General features: G+C 49.5%; 1 protein-coding gene across 2 annotated transcripts; it reads left to right on the forward strand.

Moving 5' to 3' along the window:
* The first annotated feature begins 1,228 nt into the window (after positions 1-1,228).
* nudc (nudC nuclear distribution protein) lies at positions 1,229-22,070 on the forward strand. 2 transcript variants are annotated; one of them, XM_070899032.1, is made up of 9 exons: positions 1,229-1,403; positions 6,440-6,517; positions 6,904-7,113; positions 7,751-7,834; positions 8,914-9,033; positions 9,418-9,612; positions 10,023-10,106; positions 14,694-14,812; positions 20,916-22,070. In XM_070899032.1, the coding sequence occupies exons 1-9, from the start codon at positions 1,323-1,325 to the stop codon at positions 20,965-20,967; spliced, it is 1,023 nt and encodes a 340-aa protein (XP_070755133.1). In that variant the 5' UTR covers positions 1,229-1,322; the 3' UTR covers positions 20,968-22,070. The 2 variants fall into 2 exon arrangements, with proteins under 2 accessions (XP_070755133.1, XP_070755132.1); XM_070899031.1 differs by having other exon boundaries at positions 1,230-1,403; positions 7,748-7,834.
* Positions 22,071-22,352: the final 282 nt, after the last annotated feature.

A 22,352-nucleotide genomic window follows, 5' to 3' on the forward strand; every position in this document is an offset into this window, starting at 1 on the left:
ACTGGTCGGGTGGGCAGAACAGTGGTAAATGGAATTCAATCCAGTGAGGTAATGCATCTGGGGAGGTCTAACAAGGCAAGGGAATACACTGAAAAGTGTAGAGGAACAAAGGGATCTTAGAGTGCAGGTCCACAGATCCCTGAAGGTAGCAGGCCAGGTAGATAAGGTGGTTAAGAAGGCATATGGAATACTTGTCTTTATTAGTCGAGGCATGGAATACAAGAGCAAGGAGGTTATGCCCTGTATAAAACACTGGTTAGGCTGCAGCTGGAATAGTGTGTGCAGTTCTAGTCACCACATTACAGGGTGTGTTTGCACTGGAAAGGGGGCATAGGAGATTTACAAGAATGTTGCCTGGAATGGAGAATTTTGGCTATGAGGAAAGATTGGAGATGCTGGGTATGTTTTCTTTAGAAGAGAGGAGGCTAAGGGGAGACCTGATTGAGATGTATAAAATTATGAGGGGCCTGGATAGAGTGGATAGGAAGGATCTGTTTTCCTTGGCAGAGAGGTCAACAACCAGGGTGCATACATTTAAAGTAATTGGGGGGAGGGTTAGAGGAAACACGAGGGTGGTGGGGGTCTGGAGCTCACTGCCTGAAAAGGTGGTAGAGACAGAAACCGTCACCACATTAAAAAAAATGTATTTATACCTCAATCAACGTAACAAAAAAGATTATCTGGTCACTATCACATTGCTGTTTGTGGGAGCTTGCTGTGTGCAAGTTGGCTGCCGCGTTTACCACATTACAACAGTGACTACACTTCAAAAGTACTTCATTGGCTTAAAGTGCCGAAAGTGGGATTAGGCTGGATAGCTCTTGGTCAGCCGGCGTGGACACGATGGGCCAAATGGCCTCTTTCCGTGCTGTAAATTTCTAAGATTCTATTCTATGATTTATATAGCGCCTTTCACGATCACTGGACGCCTCAAAGTCAGCATAGCCAATGAAGTACTTTTTGAAATGTAGTCAATTATTGGGGCTCGGGCTGTTCGGGGCGGGTTGCTGGGGCCCGGGTTGCTAGGGGCAGGCTTGCTCAAGGCCCGGCATGTTAGGCGGCCGGGTTGCTAGGGATCGGTTGCTGAGGCCCGGTTCCAGAATGTTCCGGTTTCCATGGTGACCGCGCCCACACATCGCACCCAGTCGCATTCAATTGGTCCAGCGTGAGACGTCATATCGCAGCGTGTCTGCTGATTGGCTGATATGCCTGTCCATCACTCTGTTGACCCGGGGGTTGCCAATACTTCCGGGTGAGCTGCCTGGGCCTGCAACGTGTGGCTGAGCCATAGCCTGAGGGAGCCGCATTCACACCGATACACCATGGGGGACTCAGCATACGAGGATCGCTTCGATGGCATTTTGCTCGCCATGGCCCAGCAACACGAAGGGGGCGTTCACCAGGTAGAAAGGAGATTCGCACTCTGGCCTGTGGGTAGATCCCCCTCCCTAGGTAGATCCCCTCTCACCCGGCCTGTGTGCCGATCCCCTTCCTCTCACCCGGCCTGTGTGTCGATGTACTGGAAAGGCTGGATAAGTCGCCTGGTCCGGATGGCTTGCATTCCAGGTGGTTAAGGGAAGTGGGGTGGTGGGGGGAGATAGCGGAGGGCATGCCATAATCTTTCCTAGAAACGGGGGAGGCGCCAAAGGTTTGGAAAGTGGTACATGTGACACCCTTGTTCAAGAAAGGGTGCAAGGACAATCTTCGTAACTACAGGCTGGTCAGTTTAACATCAGTGGTGGGTAAGGTTTTAGAAACCGGTATCAGGGAGAGGTTTAAGTTAATTAAGGAGAGCCAGCACGGATTTGTAAAAGGCAGATCGTGTTTGACGAATCGAATTGAATTTTGTGATAAAGTATCAGAGAAGGTTGATGAAGGGAATCCCCTTGGCCTGTGGGCAGATGCCCCTCCCCTTGGTGGGCAGATGCCCCTCCCCTTGGCCTGTGGGCAGATGCCCCTCCCCTTGGCCTGTGGGCAGATGCCCCTCCCCCCGGCCTGTGGGCAGATGCCCCTCCCCCTGGCCTGTGGGCAGATGCCCCCCCCCCCCGGCCTGTGGGCAGATGCCCCCCCCTGGCCTGTGGGCGGATGCCCCTCCCCTCCCCCCGGCCTGTGGGCGGATGCCCCCCCCTCCTCCCGGCCTGTGGGCGGATGCCCCCCCCTCCCCCCGGCCTGTGGGCGGATGCCTCCCCCTCCCCCCGGCCTGTGGGCGGATGCCCCCCCCCTCCTCCCGGCCTGTGGGCGGATGCCCCCCCCCTCCCCCCGGTCTGTGGGCGGATGCCTCCCCCGGCCTGTGGGCGGATGCCCCCCCCTCCCCCCGGCCTGTGGGCGGATGCCCCCCCCCCTCCCCCCGGCCTGTGGGCGGATGCCCCCCCCCTCCCCCCGGCCTGTGGGCGGATGCCCCCCCCTCCCCCCGGCCTGTGGGCGGATGCCCCCCCCTCCCCCCGGCCTGTGGGCGGATGCCCCCCCCTCCCCCCGGCCTGTGGGCGGATGCCCCCCCCTCCCCCCGGCCTGTGGGCGGATGCCCCCCCCTCCCCCCGGCCTGTGGGCGGATGCCCCCCCCTCCCCCCGGCCTGTGGGCGGATGCCCCCCCCTCCCCCCGGCCTGTGGGCGGATGCCCCCCCCTCCCCCCGGCCTGTGGGCGGATGCCCCCCCCTCCCCCCGGCCTGTGGGCGGATGCCCCCCCCTCCCCCCGGCCTGTGGGCGGATGCCCCCCCCTCCCCCCGGCCTGTGGGCGGATGCCCCCCCCTCCCCCCGGCCTGTGGGCGGATGCCCCCCCCTCCCCCCGGCCTGTGGGCGGATGCCCCCCCCTCCCCCCGGCCTGTGGGCGGATGCCCCCCCCTCCCCCCGGCCTGTGGGCGGATGCCCCCCCCTCCCCCCGGCCTGTGGGCGGATGCCCCCCCCTCCCCCCGGCCTGTGGGCGGATGCCCCCCCCTCCCCCCGGCCTGTGGGCGGATGCCCCCCCCTCCCCCCGGCCTGTGGGCGGATGCCCCCCCCTCCCCCCGGCCTGTGGGCGGATGCCCCCCCCTCCCCCCGGCCTGTGGGCGGATGCCCCCCCCTCCCCCCGGCCTGTGGGCGGATGCCCCCCCCTCCCCCCGGCCTGTGGGCGGATGCCCCCCCCTCCCCCCGGCCTGTGGGCGGATGCCCCCCCCTCCCCCCGGCCTGTGGGCGGATGCCCCCCCCTCCCCCCGGCCTGTGGGCGGATGCCCCCCCCTCCCCCCGGCCTGTGGGCGGATGCCCCCCCCTCCCCCCGGCCTGTGGGCGGATGCCCCCCCCTCCCCCCGGCCTGTGGGCGGATGCCCCCCCCTCCCCCCGGCCTGTGGGCGGATGCCCCCCCCTCCCCCCGGCCTGTGGGCGGATGCCCCCCCCTCCCCCCGGCCTGTGGGCGGATGCCCCCCCCTCCCCCCGGCCTGTGGGCGGATGCCCCCCCCTCCCCCCGGCCTGTGGGCGGATGCCCCCCCCTCCCCCCGGCCTGTGGGCGGATGCCCCCCCCTCCCCCCGGCCTGTGGGCGGATGCCCCCCCCTCCCCCCGGCCTGTGGGCGGATGCCCCCCCCTCCCCCCGGCCTGTGGGCGGATGCCCCCCCCTCCCCCCGGCCTGTGGGCGGATGCCCCCCCCTCCCCCCGGCCTGTGGGCGGATGCCCCCCCCTCCCCCCGGCCTGTGGGCGGATGCCCCCCCCTCCCCCCGGCCTGTGGGCAGATGCCCCCCCCCCCCTCCCCCCGGCCTGTGGGCGGATGCCCCCCCCCCTCCCCCCGGCCTGTGGGCGGATGCCCCCCCCGGCCTGTGGGCGGATGCCCCCCCCTCCCCCCGGCCTGTGGGCGGATGCCCCCCCCTCCCCCCGGCCTGTGGGCGGATGCCCCCCCCTCCCCCCGGCCTGTGGGCGGATGCCCCCCCGGCCTGTGGGCGAATCCCCTTCCCCTTCCCCTGGCCTGTGGGCAAATCTCTTCTTTCCACACCCCCTCCCCCTCCTGTGAACTTAAGGCTAGTCTATATTTCAAAGCTGTTTCCCAAGTTAATTCCTCAGCTGCTTCTCCTGCTCTGGAAGCTGGATCTGGTTTACATAACGTGCTTTCAAATTCTCTATAAACCTCACTGCATGTGCATTGTTAGACAGCAGCACACAGTGACTGGTACCATCCCTGCAATAGCAGAACTAAGGAAGGAATGACTTTCATGACCTCAGGTTCTTACAGCCAATTAAATATTTTTGAAGTGTAGTCACTGTGTTATAATGTAGGAAAAGCGGCAGACAATTTGTGCACAGCAAGGTCCCACAAACAGCAATGTGGTAAATGACCCAAAAATTTATTTTAGTGATGTTGGTTGTGTATTTTATACAGCACAATAATAAAAAAAAAAATACATAGAAACATAGAAGCATAGAAAATAGGTGCAGGAACAGGCCATTCGGCCCTTCGTGCCTGCACCGCCATTCAATAACATCATGGCTGATCATTCAACCTCAGTACCCCTTTCCTGCTTTCTCCTCATAACCTTTGATTCCTTTGGCCGTAAGGGCCATATCTAACTCCCTTTTGAATATATCTAACAAACTGGCCTCAACAACTTTCTGCGGTAGAGAATTCCACAAGTTAACCACTCTCTGAGTGAAGAAGTTTCTCCTCATCTCGGTCCTAAATGGTTTGCCCCTTATTCTTAGACTGTGACCCCTGGTTCTGGAACTCTCCAGCAATAGGAATATTCTTCCTGCCTCCAACCTGTCCAATCCCGTCAGAATTTTATATGTTTCTATGAGATCCCCTCACATTCTTCTGATTTTTTTTTTTATTGATCCATTCTCTCCTCGTATGTCAATCCTGCTATCCCGGGAACCAGTCTGGTGAAACTTTGCTGTACTCCCTCAATAGCAAGAACATCCTTCCTCAGATTAGGAGACCAAAACAGAACATAATATTCTAGGTGTGGCCTCACCAAGGCCCTGTACAACTGCAGTAAGACCTCCCTGTTCCTATACTCTCATCCTCTAGCTATGAAGGCCAACATGCCATTTGCCTTCTTCACCTGCTGTACCTGCATGCCAACTTTCAATGACTGATATACCATGACACCCAGGTCTCGTTGCACCACCCCTTTTCCTAATCTGTCACCATTCAGAAAATATTCTGTCTTCCTGTTTTTGTCGCCAAAGTGGATAACCTCACATTTATCCACATTATACTGCATCTGCCATGCATTTGCCCACTCACCTAACCTGTCCAAGTCACCCTGCAGCCTCTTAGCGTCCCCCTCACAGTTCACACCGCCACCCAGCTTAGTGTCATCTGCAAACTTGGAGATATTGCACTCAGTTCCTTCATCTAAATCATTGATGTATATTGTAAATAGCTGGGTGGCTGGTAATGCAGAAGTTTTCAGGACATGCACATACTATCTCTGCGATTTCCGATTGCAAGACACAGCAAAGAGCTTTCAGTTTGGGAAAACCTTTACACTTTTTGGAGGCAATTATTAGCTCACAAGATCAAAAACTTTTAGAGTACAGCTAGTTGTGTCTGAAAACATGCTGCAAATAATAAAACTATGCCAGTTACCAGGAAAAGTAATTAAAAGATTCCTTCATAGTTCAGTTATTAGATTGCCCCAGACCATTATAAGGCATTCAATTTTAAAGTAAAACTTGCATCTTTAAAAACCTTGGTAGAAACACACTTGTCATTCATCTCTGTTCAGGGGGCAGGTCATTCTGGTGTGCAATCTGCAACAAATATTGGCCAGGACACCATCGAAAATTCTCCAGCTTTTCTTCAAAATAACCATGGTATCTGTTACGTCCACCTGGGAGGGCAGACGTGGCTTCGGTTTAACGTGTCATCTGAAAGTTGCAGCATTCGCTCAGTACTGCACTGGGAGCGTCAGCCTGGGTTATGAACTCAAGTCACTGGAGTGGGATATGAACCCATGACTTTCTGACTCATCTAACTGATTATCTGGCCTGTGGGGTGGCCTTGGACACTTCAGCCATTGAGCCTGCCTGACTCTGTCTCTGAGTTGCCGTGCACTGTCTCTGCCTCCAGTCGCAGGAGTATGCCCTTGTATACTCTGAGCTTGGCATTAGTGCTGAGTGCTGGTGTATTTGCCAATAATGCTAGTGTGGCCGCTGTGCAGGCTGAAGGAAAGGTTTGATGGTGAAATGTCCAGTCCACCAGTGCCATGAGAGGGAACGAGAGTGTGTGATGTATGGCACTGCACAGTGCTCCTCACCAACCAGCACATGCAATGAGGTGCGACTCACTGCAACTGCAGTCACACATCAAACCATTTAAAGTTTGTTTATTTCCATGTTAAGTTGAGTGGATGTATTATGAGGTTTTGACTTTGTTTAATCCATTCTCACTATGTGGGAGAATGTACCTGGTTGGTACCGGGTAACTTGTCCATTTCAGTGGGACTGAATAAAGGGTCTAAATTTTTATTCTTCCAGCTCGTGGATACGTTCTTCAGCTTCCTGAGGCGAAAAACTGATTTCTTCACTGGTGGAGAGCAAGGAGCAGCTGACAAAGTGAGTACAGGGGGTCCTGCTACAGTGTGTGGGGGTCCCACTATATCTCCATCTCTCAGTACAGGAGGTCCCACTATATCTCCATCTTTCAGTACAGGGGGTCTCACTATATTTCCATCTCTCAGTATAGTCTGATTATGTGATCGCAGTGGAGCTGCTCGGGTGTCTCCCTGCAGTGGAGCTGCTCAGGTGTCTCTTTCCTTCCCCCCCCCCCCCCCCAGTGGAACTGCCTGGGTATTGTCGCCCCCACCTCCCTACCCCTCCGAACTACCCGTGTGTCTTTTCTCTTTTCCCCCCCCCTCCAAGTGGAACTGCCTGTTGTCTTCCCAGATGTTTACTGGTGCAATCTCATTTAACTAGTCATTTTGATCATATATTTTCCACAGTTGATCACAGAGACATTCAAACGCCATCAAAAGTTAGCGATACAGGTTCAGGTGGAGAAGGAGGTGAAACAGGAAGCAGAGAGAAAGGAGAAAATGGAACAGGCACAGATTGTCGAGGAGAAGGAGAAGTCCGAACCGGAACCGAAGCAGCCGAAAATCAAAGAGCTGACGGACGAGGAGGCGGATAAACTGCAGAGGGAGATTGACCAGGTGAGCGCGTCACACAACACCTACAGGCCAATCACAGCACGAGAATTCGGCCATGGAATTGGAAGCAACCAATTGGCTTGAGTAGGGAATTGGTTCGGAGATAGGAGACAGGGTAGGGATAATGGGTATGTACTCAAGTTGGCAAGGTGTGACTAGTCGCCCAGGGATCTGTATTGGGGGCTCAGCTTTTCACTCTATTTATAAATCACTTCGATGAAGGAATAGAAAGCCATATATCCAAGTTTGCTGATGACACCAAGTCAGGTGGCACAGTAACTAGTGTAGAAGGGAGCAATGTTTCCTTTAAGCTGCGCAGCCACACAATGCTCTGCAGCTCCCGTGCATCCGGCTCAATGGCTTTTAAATAGGAAAAACCGGGCTTGCGCGGTATTTTGAATGGGCCAAGCAGCCTCTTAGAGTGGAAATCTGGAACACTCTTCCCCCAAAAAGCTGTTGAGGCTGGGGATCAATTGAAAATGTCAAAACTGAGATTGATAGCTATGCCTGGGGCCCACACCCGGGAGCTGTGCCTGGGAGCCACGGCTGGGAGGTGTTCCTGCTCGTCACGAAGCTGCGGTTAATGGCTGGCCGGATACGCCATGATGAGAACATTTACCTTGCATTTTTCATTTAGAAGAAGGAGCAGAAGAAACAGGAAAGTGATGGGGTCGGAATCACTGCCAATGGGGAGAATAAGTCGGAAAACTCGGAATCAAAACAGGTAATGGGTAATTGAGTCATTGTGGGAGAGGGGAAGGAGGAAGATTATTTATTGGCATTGGGACGTGAGGCAGAGCCACGTTTTAAAATCCACAAGTTTTATCTAAATTTCTTTTATCTGCTTGGAATTTTTTCCAGTTGTTTCCACTCATCTACTGGAACTCTTGGCAGCTTTCAGTACCTCACCCAACTGGTGTTTCTTTATTGTATAGGCCTAGATAGCAGGCTGTTCAACCACAGAGTGCATCACAGTTCGCACTTTACAGCAGAAATTACTGAATAGACTGTGGATTCACTTGCAGAGTTGAAGCAGAAACTATGATAACATTCCAGATTAGATTGGACAGGTGGATGAATGAAAAGGGGTTGAAGGGATATGGGGACAGTGCGGTAAATGTGATTCGGACTATTTGCCCGCATGGAAGGTGAACACAAGCATGGGCTGGTTGGGCCGAATGGCCTGTTTCCTTGCTATAACTTCTATTTATAACTTTGCAAAATGTGCACGGAGCATAGTCTGTGTGGAAATCTACTTCTTGAAAATTCCTCTCCCATGGCATTTATCACAGGCAAAGCAATAAGGAAAGTGTTGAAATTGAGAATCCTTGGCACCCAACACTGACTGAGACTGTTCATAAAGTGAGTGCCAGGCTTCACCGGGCCCAGGCCTCTAACCTCGTTCCAGCTTCAAGTTCAATTTAAAATCTTCAGTTCCTTCGATTCATCTGGTTAAATTTTCAATTGTGGAATCTGATAATCAGATCTTCCTGGCTGCTGCTCAGCCCCTGCACATGGCTGCAGTGGTCATTCTGTCACTATACGTGGCTGCAGTGGTCACTGACTTTACGTAGTTGCATTGGTTACCTTCACTATATGTGGCTGCACTGGTCACTTTGTGACTGCAGTGGTGAGTCTGTGACCGTGTACATTGTAACTAAGATTCTGTCGTTCTGTCTTTGTCTAACAGCCATGCACAGTTATGAAATGTTCCATGTATGCTGTAAAAAGTAATGTTTATACTGCTACTGAGATATGTCCTGTATTCTGATAGTCCTCTTGTGACCCCTCGCACTCCTGTAGGCAGAGTCCGAGTCCGAAGGTGAAGAGGATGAGAAGGATAAAGGGAAACTGAAGCCCAACGCTGGAAATGGTGCTGATCTGCTGAACTACCGGTGGACCCAAACCCTGTCTGAGGTGGATGTAAGTCACTCCCACTGCTCCATTCCCTTACCGCAGTGCACGTAGGGCCAGGCTGGGGATGGAAATGATGCAACAAATATAATGGCTGTAGTAGAGGGGGATCACAGTGAGGATATGGAGCGGGATTTTGATGGTGAGGCGGGTGTGTGATTATAAACTGAAGATAATATAATATGAGGTATACTTGGGAATCATTTTACATTTAGCTACCGACTTGTGTATTAGAGAGTTCCACGATGCAGTAAACACTGTTGCTCCCCTGAAGGATTCAGAAGGGAAATAGATGGATTTCAGATGCAGTGTAGGTTTGGGTAACACACGGTAAAATGGTCTGATTGAGTAACTGGCTATGGCTGAATGGCCTTTTTATCATTGTGTTCCCAGCTTCTGGTTCCATTCCAAGTCAACTTCAGATTGAAGAGTCGGGACCTGATTGTGGAGATCCAAAGACGTCACTTGAAACTGGGTCTGAAAGGCCACCCTCCTGTGATTGATGGTGAGATGTTCAATGATGTGAAGGTGGAGGAAAGCTCATGGCTGCTGGAGGATGGAAAGAGCATTAATGTACATCTAGAGAAGGTGAGCTGACGTTGATGAGGTGAATAGAGTGAAACCCCGCCCATTCTGGGGGTTCCCCATGTCCTGGATCTTGACTTACTCTACAGCTCTGGTGTAGGGCAATGAGATGTGTTCCTACAGGGGGAGCGTGTATACTCCATATGGGATTCCCAGTGTGTTGGTGAGGGTTGCACTGTTATCCCCGGTCTGTGGGTGAGGGTTACACTGGGCACCCCAGTGTGTTGGTGAGGTTTACATTGGGCTCTGGGCTCCCCAGTCTGTGGGTGAGGGTTATACTGGGATCCTCAATCTGTGGGGTCAGGGTTACACTGGGGGATTTTCCTTGCGCAAGGGAACTCCAATTCAGTTCTGCTCTAATTTTTTTAATGTACCATGTCAGCATGTGTGAGGATTTATTTTTCTAATTTCAGATTAACAAAGTGGAGTGGTGGAACAAAATAGTGACAACAGATCCTGAGCTTAATACCAAAAAAATTAACCCTGAGAATTCAAAGGTGAGTGTTTTTAATTTCTCTGCTCCAATCCTGTCATATGAGAGAGAGAGAAAGTATGTCTGCCCGGTGAACACAGTGATATTAAAGGGCATGTTACTGTTTGGGCTTTCTGTAACATGCAAAGGGCCCGGCGACAGTCTTTGCATTTCGATTGTGCTCTTTATGATTTTTTTAACTCTGTACTGCGCTGAATCAGTGTGAATAGTTAACCCCAATCATGATGAATTGCTTGTTGGCGTTCAGAAGCATGGCCACTGTGTTTCCTCTCAGCCAGGAAGCAGGAACGTATCAAAGGTGAGACCCTCACCGCACAAGCCACGGGTACTGATCAGATTGATTTACAATAGACTGACAGATTAAGACATAGACTGATGCTATTATCACAAACAGTGCCACTTGCAGCAGATACAACAGCTTTAGCTTCGCGGCCATTCTCAAAATTGCTCAGCAGGACTGCCATTGTGTAGTTTTACTCCAACCTGTCCAATAGACCCATTGCATCTCCACCTCTTCATAGTCACTTCGAACTCTTCCAATCATTGTCACCCTCATCTTCCTTATGTATTTGCTATCCCTCAGTGACATGATCCATAGACATGGGGTCAGTTTCCAGGGTCAGCGCTGCCGATGGGAAGCTCTGTCTGTCCCCTGTCGACTTCCGCCAGCCTCTGCTTTTGGAATGCCTGCCTGTCTTCTCTGCACCAAGTCCCATTCGCCCATCAACCCCCGTCCTGCCGTACATTGTAGCCCCACCAAGTGTAAAATTCCCATTCCATCCTTGTGTTTAAATCCCTCCATACCCTCGCCTCCTCCCCTGAACAATTTTTTTTCTTATACAACTTCCCCATCCAGCATCCTTTCACCCAACCATTACCTTAAAACACCTAGGCCTCACTCTGGAATTCCCTCTCTAAACTCCTTTGCCTATCCACCTTCCTCTCCTTTTAAGACCACCTTTAAAACCCATCTCTTGGCTCGGATTGTGGTTTCCCTTCCTAATCTTCCCTTTTTTGGGCTCAGCATCTATCTTTCCTTAAGCCTCTGAAGTGTCTTAACATGTTATTACAGATTAAAGGCTCTGGTCTTCATTGTTCCAGTGTCATGGATGAACAGAATTTACTCCAATTGAGCATTGAAAAAAGCAAAGCTGTTATTATGGCCCCTAGCCAAACACCACACCTCGTCCGTAACTTCACCCTGTTCCTTCGCCTCAGCACACTGTAACTGAAGCTATGAGCCACACCATTGCCATCTCTAGACTCTATTTCTGCACTGCCCTCCTTGCCAGCCTCCCAACCCCACCCTCTAGCAGAGAAGCCTTACTACAGCTAATACTTAAAGGGTTGATGGTGGATAGACAATGGCAAATATTTAAAGATCACATGGGTGAACTTCAACAATTGTAGATCCCTCTCTGGAGTAAAAATAAAACGGGGAAGGTGGCTCAACCGTGGCTAACAAGGGAAATTAAGGATAGTGTTGAATCCAAGGAAGAGGCATATAAATTGGCCAGCAAAAGCAGCAAACCTGAAGACTGGGAGAAATTTAGAATTCAGCAGAGGAGGACAAAGGGTTTAATTAGAAGGAGGAAAATAGAGTATGAGAGGAAGCTTGCCGGGAACATAAAAACTGACTGCAAAAGCTTCTATAGATATGTGAAGAGAAAAAGATTAGTGAAGACAAATGTAGGTCCCTTGCAGTCCGACTCAGGTGAATTTATAATGGGGAACAAAGAAATGGCAGACCAGTTGAACAAATACTTTGGGTCTAGTGAGAAGGAGGAACTGAAGGATATCCTTATTAGGCGGGAAATTGTGTTAGGAAAATTGATGGGATCGAAGGCCAATAAATCCCCGGGGCCTGATAGTCTGCATCCCTGAGTACTTAAGGAAGTGGCCCTCGAAATAGTGGATGCATTGGTGATCATTTTCCAACAGTCTATCAACTCTGGATCGGTTCCTGTGGACTGGAGGGTAGCTAATGTAACACCACTTTTTAAAAAAGGAGGGAGAGAGAAAACGTGTAACTATGGACCGGTTAGCCTGATGGCAGTAGTGGGGAAAATGTTGGAATCAATTATTGAAGATGAAATAGCAACGCATTTGGAAAGCAGTGACAGGATCGGTCCAAGTCAGCATGGATTTATGAAAGGGAAATCATGCTTGACAAATCTGCTGGAATTTTTTGAGGAGGTAACTAGTAGAGTGGACAAGGGAGAACCAGTGGATGTGTATTTGGACTTTCAAAAGGCTTTTGACAAGGTCCCACACAAGAGATTGGTGTGCAAAATCAAAGCACATGGTATTGGGGGTAAAGTACTGACGTGGATAGAGAACTGGTTGGCAGACAGGAAGCAGAGAGTCGGGATAAACGGGTCCTTTTCAGAATGGCAGGCAGTGACTAGTGGGGTGTTGCAGGGCTCAGTGCTGGGACCCCAGCTCTTTACAATATACATTAATGATTTAGATGAAGGAATTGAGTGTAATATCTTCAAGTTTGCCGATGACACTAAACTGGGTGGCTGTGTGAGCTGTGAGGAGGACGTGAAGAGGCTGCAGGGTGACAGGTTAGGTGAGTGGGGAAATGCATGGCAGATGCAGTATAGTGTGGATAAATGTGAGGTTATCCACTTTGGGGGCAAAAACACGAAGGCAGAATATTATCTGAATGGCGGCAGATTAGGAAAAGGGGAGGTGCAACGAGACCTGGGTGTCATGGTACATCAGTCATTGAAAGTTGGCATGCAGGTACAGCAGGCATTGAAGAAGGCAAATGTTATGTTGGCCTTCATAACTAGGGGATTTGAGTAGAGAAGCAGGGAGGTCTTACTGCAGTTGTACAAGGCCTTGGTGAGGCCTCACCGGGAATATTGTGTTCAGTTTTGGTCTCCTAATCTGAGGAAGGACGTTCTTGCTATAGAGGGTGTGCAGCGAAGGTTCACCAGACTGATTCCCGGGATGGCTGGACTGACATATGAGGAGAGACTAGATCAACTGGGCCTTTATACACTGGAGTTTAGAAGAATGCGAGGGGATCACATAGAAACATACAAGATTCTGACAGGACTGGACAGGTTAGATGCGGGATGAATATTCCTGATATTGAGGAAGTCCAGAACCAGGGGACACAGTCTTAGGATAAGGCCATTTAGGACTGAGATGAGGAGAAGCTTCTTCACTCAGAGTTGTTAACCTGTGGAATTCCCTACTGCAGAGAATTGTTGATGCCAGTTCATTGGATATATTCAAGAGGGAGTTACATATGGCCCTTATGGCTAAAGGGATCAAGGTGTATGGAGAGAAAGCAGGAAAGGGGTACTGAGAGAATGATCAGCCATGATCTTATTGAATGGTGGTGCAGGCTCGAAGGGCCGAATGGCCTACTCCTGCACCTATTTTCTATGTTTCTATATAAGATATTGGTGAGGCCGCACCTGGAATATTGCGTGCAGTTTTGGTTTCCATATTTACGAAAGGATATACTTGCTTTGGAGGCGGTTCAGAGAACGTTCACGAGGTTGGTTCCGGGGATGAGGGGGTTGACTTATGAGGAAAAGTTGAGCCTCTGCTCATTGGAATTCAGAAGGAGAGGTGATCTTATCGGAATGTATAAGATTATGAGGGGACTTGACAAGGTGGATGCAGAGAGGATGTTTCCACTGATGGGGGAGACTAGAACTAGAGGGCACGATCTTCGTATAAGGGGCCGCCCATTTAAAACAGAGATGAGGAGAAATTTCTTCTCTTGGAGGGTTGTGAATCTGGGAATTTGCTGCCTCAGAGCTGTGAAAGCTGGGACATTGAATAAATTGAAGACAGAAATAGACAGTTTCTTAAATGATAAGGGGTTATGGGGAGCGGGCGGGGAAGTGGAGCTGAGTCCATGATCAGATCAGCCATGATCTTATTGAATGGCGGAGCAGGCTCGAGGAGCTGTATGGCCTACTCCTGTTCCTATTTCTTATGTTCTAAACTCTGAACTTATCTCAAACTCTGCTGCCTGTACCCTGCCCCACACTAGATCCCACTCACTCAGCATCGCTATCAATGCTGATCTGCACTGGCTTTTTGTCCTCCAACACATCAAATTTAAAATCTTTGCCCTCATCCTTATATTAAAATCTCCACAGCCTGGCCCAACCCTACATCTGCAATCTGCTCCAGTCTTGTGTTCCCTTCTCATGCCCTCTGACTCAGGCCTCCAGGGTAATCCACCCCCTTCCTCATGCCACCATTGACAACCTTCAACCACCTCACCTAATTTCTGGAGCTCCCAATTCATTACCTTTTAAAGAGCAAGAGCAATTCAGGATACAAATGTGAGGCCTCCTAAAGCCCAAGCAGTCAGTCTGATGAATTGGACTGGTGACAGGCTGCATACCGCAACATTTCAAACACATTGTCCCTCCTCTTTTACCGTGACTAATTTGTGAACAGATAATTGCACCTATTCTCACAGCCTGAGCATCCTTGATCATCCATCTTAGACTTAGTTGTCCTATCAATGTAAGCCCATCTAGTCCTGCCCTACCTGATGAGAACCACTTGATAGACCTGCTGAAAAACTGCCTGCTCTCTGTGCCCATAGTTATCGGACTTGGACGGTGAGACACGGAGTATGGTAGAGAAGATGATGTATGACCAGCGACAGAAAGCCATGGGACTTCCCACTTCAGAGGAACAGAAAAAACAAGACATACTGAAAAAGTAAGTCCTCCGTTGCAGCAATGATGAGCTGCATTTTTGATAAAGAACCACTTCCTCGAATCAGGGCAACCAGCCTGTGACTCACGGTAGCATGGGCAATTTGGCCTGGCAAATTAAGCGATTGAGTCGGGGTGGGGTGGGGGGGGGGCCACTGGATGTTCCATGCTGTCTGGAGGGTGGGGCACGGGATGTCCCATGCTGACTGGCGGGGGGTGGGGAATGACCCAGGCTGACTGGAAGAGGGGTGACTTGGGGGAGAGACACCCCAGGCTGGTGGAGTGGGGTGATTTGGGCTGATGGGGGTGGTGACCCCTGGCTGGGGATTCAGCAGTTCAGTCTGTGTCCCGTATCAACAAAGCCGAGCAGATGACCGAAGGGTTACTGACCCTTTTTCCACTGGAAACTGTTTCTCCTTATTTACTCTATTAAAACCCTTCATGATTTTGAACGCTTTTATTAAATCTCCCCTAAACCTTCTCTCTCTAAGGAGAAACAACCCCAGCTTCTCTAGTTCTCCATGTAACTGAAGTCCCTCATGCCTGGTACCACTCTAGTAAATCTCTTCTGCACCCTTACTAAGGCCTTGACATTCTCCCTAAAGTGTGGTGCCCAGAATTGCACACAATACTCTAGCTGGGGCCTAACCAGTGATTTATAAAGGTTTAGCATAACTTCCTTGCTTTTGTACTTTATACCTCTGTTTATAAAGCCAAGGATCCCGGATGCCTTTTTAACAGAATAGTCAACTTGTTCTGCCACCTTCAAAGACTTGTGCACAAACACTCCCAGGTCTCTCTGGTCCTTGCATCCCCTTTATAATTGGACCATTTAGTTTATATTGCCGCTTCTCATTCTTCTTCCCAAAATGAATCATTTCACACTTCTCTGTGTTAAATTGCATCTGCCATGGGTTGGCCCATTTCACCAGTTTGTCTATGTGCTCCTGAACCTGAGCTGCAGTCTGTTGGCGTGTTTGTCTCTGACCCATTGGAGAGGAGAATCACATTGTGCAATAAGCCAGACCCTGGGCCTCCCTATATTACGGTCAATATGTAGGTAAAAGGCACAGTCTGATTTTTGGGGGGTGTGAAGTCTGGCTATGGAATTGGATATTGACACTGAACCGAACAGAAATATGTTGCTTAAAATCTTAAAAATGTAAGTGTGCAAGCGAATTATTTTTTTCTTTTAGATGTGACATTTGTTTTGAATGAAAAGGTTGTATAATGCAGTGCTTTAACCTGAAGTAACGTTCCCATGCAGCAATAACTGCAGTTGTTCAGGGTACCCCTGTATAAAGAAGTGCTGAGTGAGAGGTGCATGACCATGTGCCAGGGTAAAGAGATTTGTCCTAATTCACTTGGCTGGTTTCCAAAGGTGAATTGTTGTAATAAAGGAATGTACCAGGTACCAGGTAATACTGGGGACCACGAGTTAACTCTTTGTTATGTGTGTGTCTAACACAGTTGGGTAGGAGCCTGCCAGGCACTATATTGATCTTATCTGAACCCTCTTGTACTTTCTCCTGTAATTGCCTACCTGAACTGTGCTCTAATCTGTTCACACATTGTAAACTTACATATGCACATAACAAATAGGAGCAGGTGCAGGCCATATGGCCCATCGAGCCTGCTATACCATTCAATAAAATCATGGCTGATCTTCTACCTCAACTCCACTTTCCCACCCTATTCCCATGTCCCATGATTCCCTTTGTGTCCAAAATCTATCAATGACTTGAATAGACTCAATAACCTAGCATCCACAGAAAGGAAAAAAAAAGACTTGCATTTATAAAGCGCCTTTCACGACCTCAGGACGTCCCAAAGTGTCAATGAAGTACTTTTGAAACGTAGGGTACAGAATTCCAAAGATTCACAACCCTCTGAGTGAAGAAATTTCTCCTCATCTCAGCCCTAATTGGCCGACCCCTTATCCTGAGACTGACCCCTAGTTCTAGACTCTCCAACCGGGTAAACGGCCTCTCAGCATATACCCTGTCAAGCCCCCTCAGAATTTTATACATTTCAATGAGATCACCTCTCATTCTTCTAAATTCCAGAGAATATAGGCCCATTCTACTTAATATCTCCTCGGAAGACAGCCCTCTCATACCTAGAATCAATTTAGTGAACTTTCTTTGCACCCCCTCTAAAGCAAGTACACCCTTCCTTAGGTAAGGATACCAAAACTGTACACAGTACTCCAGGCCCCAAACCCCTATATAAATAAGACTTCCTTATTCTTGTACTCCAACCACTTGCAATAAAGGCTAACCTACTATTTGCCTTCCTAATTGCTTGCTATATCTGCATGCTAACTTTCTGTGATTCATGTCCAAGGACACCCAAATCTCTCTGCATAGAAACATTTACTAGTCTTATCACTTTATAAAAAAAAATTCTGCTTTTCTATTCTTCCTACTGAAGTGGATAATTTTACATTTGCGCACATTATACTCCATCTGCCACCTTCTTGCCCATTCACTTAACTTGTCTATATCCCATTGCAGCCACTTTGCATCCTCCTCACTGGTTACTTTCCCACCTAGCTTTGTATCGTCAGCAAACTTGGATACGTTGCACTCGGTCCCCTCATCTAAGTCATTGATATAGATTGTAAATGGCTGAGGCCCAGGCACTGATACTTGTGGCACTCCACTGAGGGTTGTAAATCTGTGAAATTCTCTGCCCCAGGGAGATGTGGAGGTTGGGTCATTGAATATATTTAAGGTGGATATAGACAGATTTTTGCGCGATAAGGGAATAAAGGGTTATGGGGAGCGGGCAGGGAAGTGGAGCTGAGTCCATGATCAGATCAGCCATGATCTTATTAAATGGTGGAGCAGGCTCGAGGGGCCAAATGGCCTACTCCAGCTTCTAGTTCTTATGTTCTAAACGGCCAGCTTCCATGCTGAAATCTCTGTGATACAGCTGGAGTGGCGAGAGACTGTGGAGGGATGTGATCGGGGCCCAGGAGAGGTGTGAGTTCGAGGCCAGGGGTCCGTGCAGAAGAGCAGGTCTTCAGTCGTCTTGGATAACCCTTGCCGCTGGACCAAGACTCTGTCAAGCCCATGTGGTGGCTAGTATGCAACGGCCACCATATGTTTAAAAAAAATCCACTCACGGGCACCCTTCAAGATGTTGTTCAGGACCATGAATATTAAGTCCTTCATTGAAACACCTGTGAACTCATCCTTTTTTTGGCGTGGAAGCAAGTCTTCCTCGTTTTGTGGGACTGCCTATGATGATGTTACAACCTGCCTACTTTAAAATGAGCTCTTTATTACTACTCTGTTTCCTATACGTTAACTGATCCTCAATCCCATGAGCCCTAATCTTGTGTAACAACCTCTTGTGTGGTACCTTATTGAATGCCTTTTGAAAATATGGGCGCGGCTTTCACTGGGTTACGGTTTCTATGGGCTCCTGTTCTGGCAACAACACATTTTTAAACTTCTCAACCTTTTCAAATCACTCCATGGGCTCGCCCCTCCCTATCTCTGTAACCTCCTCCAGCCCTCCAACTCTCTGAGATCTCTGCACTCCTCCAATTCTGGCCTCTTGTGCATCTCTATATTTTAATCGCTCCACCAATGGCGGCCGAGCCTTCAGCTGCTTGGGCCCTAAGCTCTGAAATTCCCACCCTTAAATTCTTTGCCCCTCTATCTCTCTCTCTCCTTTTAAGACGCTCCTTAAAACGTACCTCTTTGAGTCCAAGCTTTTGGTCACCTGCCCTAATATCTCCTTATGTTGCTCGGTGTCAAATTTTATTTGAAATAGCTCCTGTGAAGTGCTTTGGGACGTTTTACTACATTAAAGGCACTATATAAATGCAAGTTGTTGTTGGTATGGCTCTCACTGGGTTATGGTTTCTATGGGGGTGGCTTTCACTGGGGTATGGGTCCCCCCCGCGCCAGACCCCAGCAGTCAGAGGTGGAGCAGCCCTAAAACCTCCCATACTGCCACCCATCACAGATCAGCAGTAAAATGCAGGACATTCTGATCTGTTGAGCGCAGAATACCATGCTAGGCATTCGCTGTAGCACGTTAATCCTAATTCGAATTAGAACGTACAGAATGTCCACCTCCCAGCTTTTAAGTGTCTTTGGAATTATTTAGGGCCAGAGTTGAGCGGATGGACTATGCAGCAGTTGCCTGGCATTGCTGGGGCCTGTGAGTGTGTAAGGGATCAGAATTAAATGGATCGGTTATGCAGCAGTTCCCTGGCTTTCCCAGAAAAAGAATCGGGGAAAGTGTTGGATAATGTGTCTCCTGTGGATGTGGATCGTTTCCCAGTCAGGTCGATACTCGTGTTGCAATGTGCTATTTTTCAGATCACCCTGCCTCCTTGATAGTCAAAGATTAATCAAGCTACGAGCTGTGACCTTGCCTTTGGTCTGATTGTGAAGGTGCTGGAACAGCAGAATGAAACTACCAGCAGGCTGCTAAATCCTGCCTCTGCAATCATGCAGCTCGGACTGAGCTCACTCTGAAATAGATCAAAAATCTTTCCTGATGTGACATTGGACATTAGAACCTGGATTTCTATAAAATGGAGATCTGAACAGACACAATAAATATCAAAACAAAATCCAAGAATGCTGGAAACACTCAGCCAGTCAGGCAGTGTCTGTGGAGAGAGAAACAGAGTTAATGTTTCAGGTTTGGATCCTTCACCGAACATAAGGAAATTATAGCAGAACAGCATTTAAAAAGGAACACACAGGCACACACACAGAAATTGGGTCTCCAAAGGCCCCAAAATGGGGGAGGGGGGGCAGGAAGTGAGCCGGTCACTATATTGGGTAAGGACAAACCAGCGGCATTCCTCTACTCACACCTGAAGCAGGCATTAGGCTCTTTGCAAATAAAGGACATAACTCCTGCTTCAGGTTCCCACTGCAATATTGGTTTTCCCCAAGGCAGCCGGCACCTTCACAACTACACCAGGCCTAGGGATCGCCTGCAATAAAGAAGGTGAGTAAGTTACCGGCAAACCACCCTCCCGATCGCCCCCACCCCTGATCTCCAGGCACCATGACCCCAAGCCCTGGTCTCTGTTTCCTTCCTGAGATCCACAACCAACAGGCTCCCTTCCCCCAGCATCAACCTCAAGGTCCTGGCACCTGATCTCCTCCCGCCACGCTCCCGGTGCGGCCTCCTGCAATGCCGTCTCAAACTGTTCACCTGTGATATCCTCCAGTTTTGACCATTTAGCTATCTCTTGTTTTGCACTCGCACTTTGCAGGTCCTTCTCTCAGCTGTGTGTGTGTTTCCCCTTCATTCCGTTCCTTTTTTAAATGCTGTTCATCTGGAATATCCTCCAGATTTGATGGTGTGCACACACAAATCATTACCTCTCAGACACTCAACTTATGAGTGTTTCCAGCATTTTTGGTTCAGATTTCCAGCACCTGCAGTATTTTGTTATTTATTAGAATAAATTCAGATATGTATGAGAGACCATTGTTCGAAAGAACTTCGATCAAAACCCTACTGTCTGACTACTGGTTACAGCATGTGCTGCCTTAGCTGATGGTCACACAATGATCAGACAGCCCGTACTTGAGCAATGCTGTACACAGAGTTAGCTGGTCGCAGTAAGGAGGGGGCTAAAAATCGGGCTTGGTGGCTCTGGGTAAACCCTGATTATTGTCCAGTCATACATGGCAAGGGCAGCATTGGACTCCACTGAAGGGAGGAAGTTTGAGCTGGTTGCCATAGTACATTCCAGTTATAATGGGCAATATGTCTGCCTCCCAAAAACTGCTGGGTCACCAGGTATTTAGTACAGTGGATCTGGTTCACCCATTGAGGCCTGTAATAATGTTTCTCACCCATACTAAAGATTTAAGCAGACAGCAGAACATTTTGTCCATCTGACTCTACTGTACCTCTTGCATGATGTTACACAGTGGATGAAAATGTGAATTTTGGCAGCTGAACGGTTGCCGGATGTGTTTTTGACCAAGCTTTTGGTCACCTCTCCTAACCATCCTGCAAAGATGTGTCTGCTCTTTGGGACAGTTCTCTGTTAAAGACACTCTTAAGTGTGAGTTGTTGGTACTTTGAGCAGGATCTAATTCTGTGCCACTCTGCAGGTTCATGGAGCAACACCCAGAGATGGACTTCTCAAAGGCCAAGTTCAGTTAAAGATGGGCGCCTGCCCTGGGGCTGAAGGGGATACTCGGACTGTTGGAAGAGTTTCTGCAGGAAGGACACCCTCTGAGCATCGCCTAGTGCTGTGCATCCTGGTTCCCGAGCTCGTACATCATTCAGGTTACTCATTGTGTGGAGAGCAATTGTGCACCTGGCATCTGCAGTGCAGTCACCACGGTGGCATCCACTGGCTGCCCATTGATCACATTATTGCATTTTCTGGCTGGCCTTTCCTGAGCGCCTTTTGATGTCGTCACTTTCCAAGGTTCACTGTAAACCGGATTGAATGTTCAATTAATTTTGACCTTCTCCGATAGTAACTGAGTGAAATGTGCAATGTGTGTTGCTCTCACCACACTCATTGTCTCTCTGCAGGGCTGTTCTGATAATCTCTCTGCATGTATGCGATCTAAATCTATACCAATGTTTGGATCCCTTGCATCATTTTTGGAGTGAGGGTTTAGGCAGAATCCTGCTGAAAGACATTGTATACCAGGGGCCACCCAGAACATGCTTGATGGTCCTTTCTTTCCCCTTGTTGCCCCACTGAGTTCAGATGAGATATTTTGTGTGTCAGTAACTGATTTGGACACCAACATGTTATGCAAATCACATTAGAAGCTCTCCTCTTTCAGTCTGCACTGAAGCTATTCAGAGATTGCTATGCAAAACTCCAGCTGCTGATAAAGTGGAAATGGGGTGAGCTTGTGTTCGGCTGCATTTCACTGAGTTATTTTTTGCTGGTTACTCTCTCCGCTCTTGCCCAGTCATCTCCATATTAACACACATGCTGCTTCGGGATGGGCTACTGTGTGTTGGGTTTTGAAGTTGTGTCTGATTGACTGAACTGCCACGCAGTGCCAGGTGAAGGCCAAAGTGTTGTAAATATCAGGGTCATTGCTCTCCATTTCCTTGTCTCAGTGTTTCCAGGTTAACAGGGTGGCGAGATAAATCAGTGAGTGCAGCGCCAGCCCTTGTGGAACATGTTTTGTGTTTTTTTTAAAAATTGTTTGCATTGATGCACTTGGACATGATGCTGGAATTCATTTCTCAATAAAGCCGAGCCACTAGCTGTTGCGATGCTGTGGGTTATTGTCCTTGCATTAAGCTGTGTGAAACCTATTATTGGTCAGCTGCAGTACATCAACTTCAGGTTGTGTTAGTGGCACAGATACGCTATAACCGAGGTCTGATTCCTGGGAAAAGGTTTTATTTCTGGGACAAGAGGGAGGCGCCACATCAAACCACTGACCTTTTACCTCTGGGGTCTGTGTTTGGCTTCACACTGACCGAGTGAAAGTCCTGGCTGGCTGCTGGTTTGGTGGATCAGTTTTGCAGTGGAAACAGGCCAGAGCAAAGCTTCAAAAACTGGGGCCAGG

The sequence above is a fragment of the Pristiophorus japonicus genome, chromosome 14 (genome assembly GCF_044704955.1).
Source record: "Pristiophorus japonicus isolate sPriJap1 chromosome 14, sPriJap1.hap1, whole genome shotgun sequence".
Lineage (NCBI taxonomy): Eukaryota > Metazoa > Chordata > Chondrichthyes > Pristiophoridae > Pristiophorus > Pristiophorus japonicus.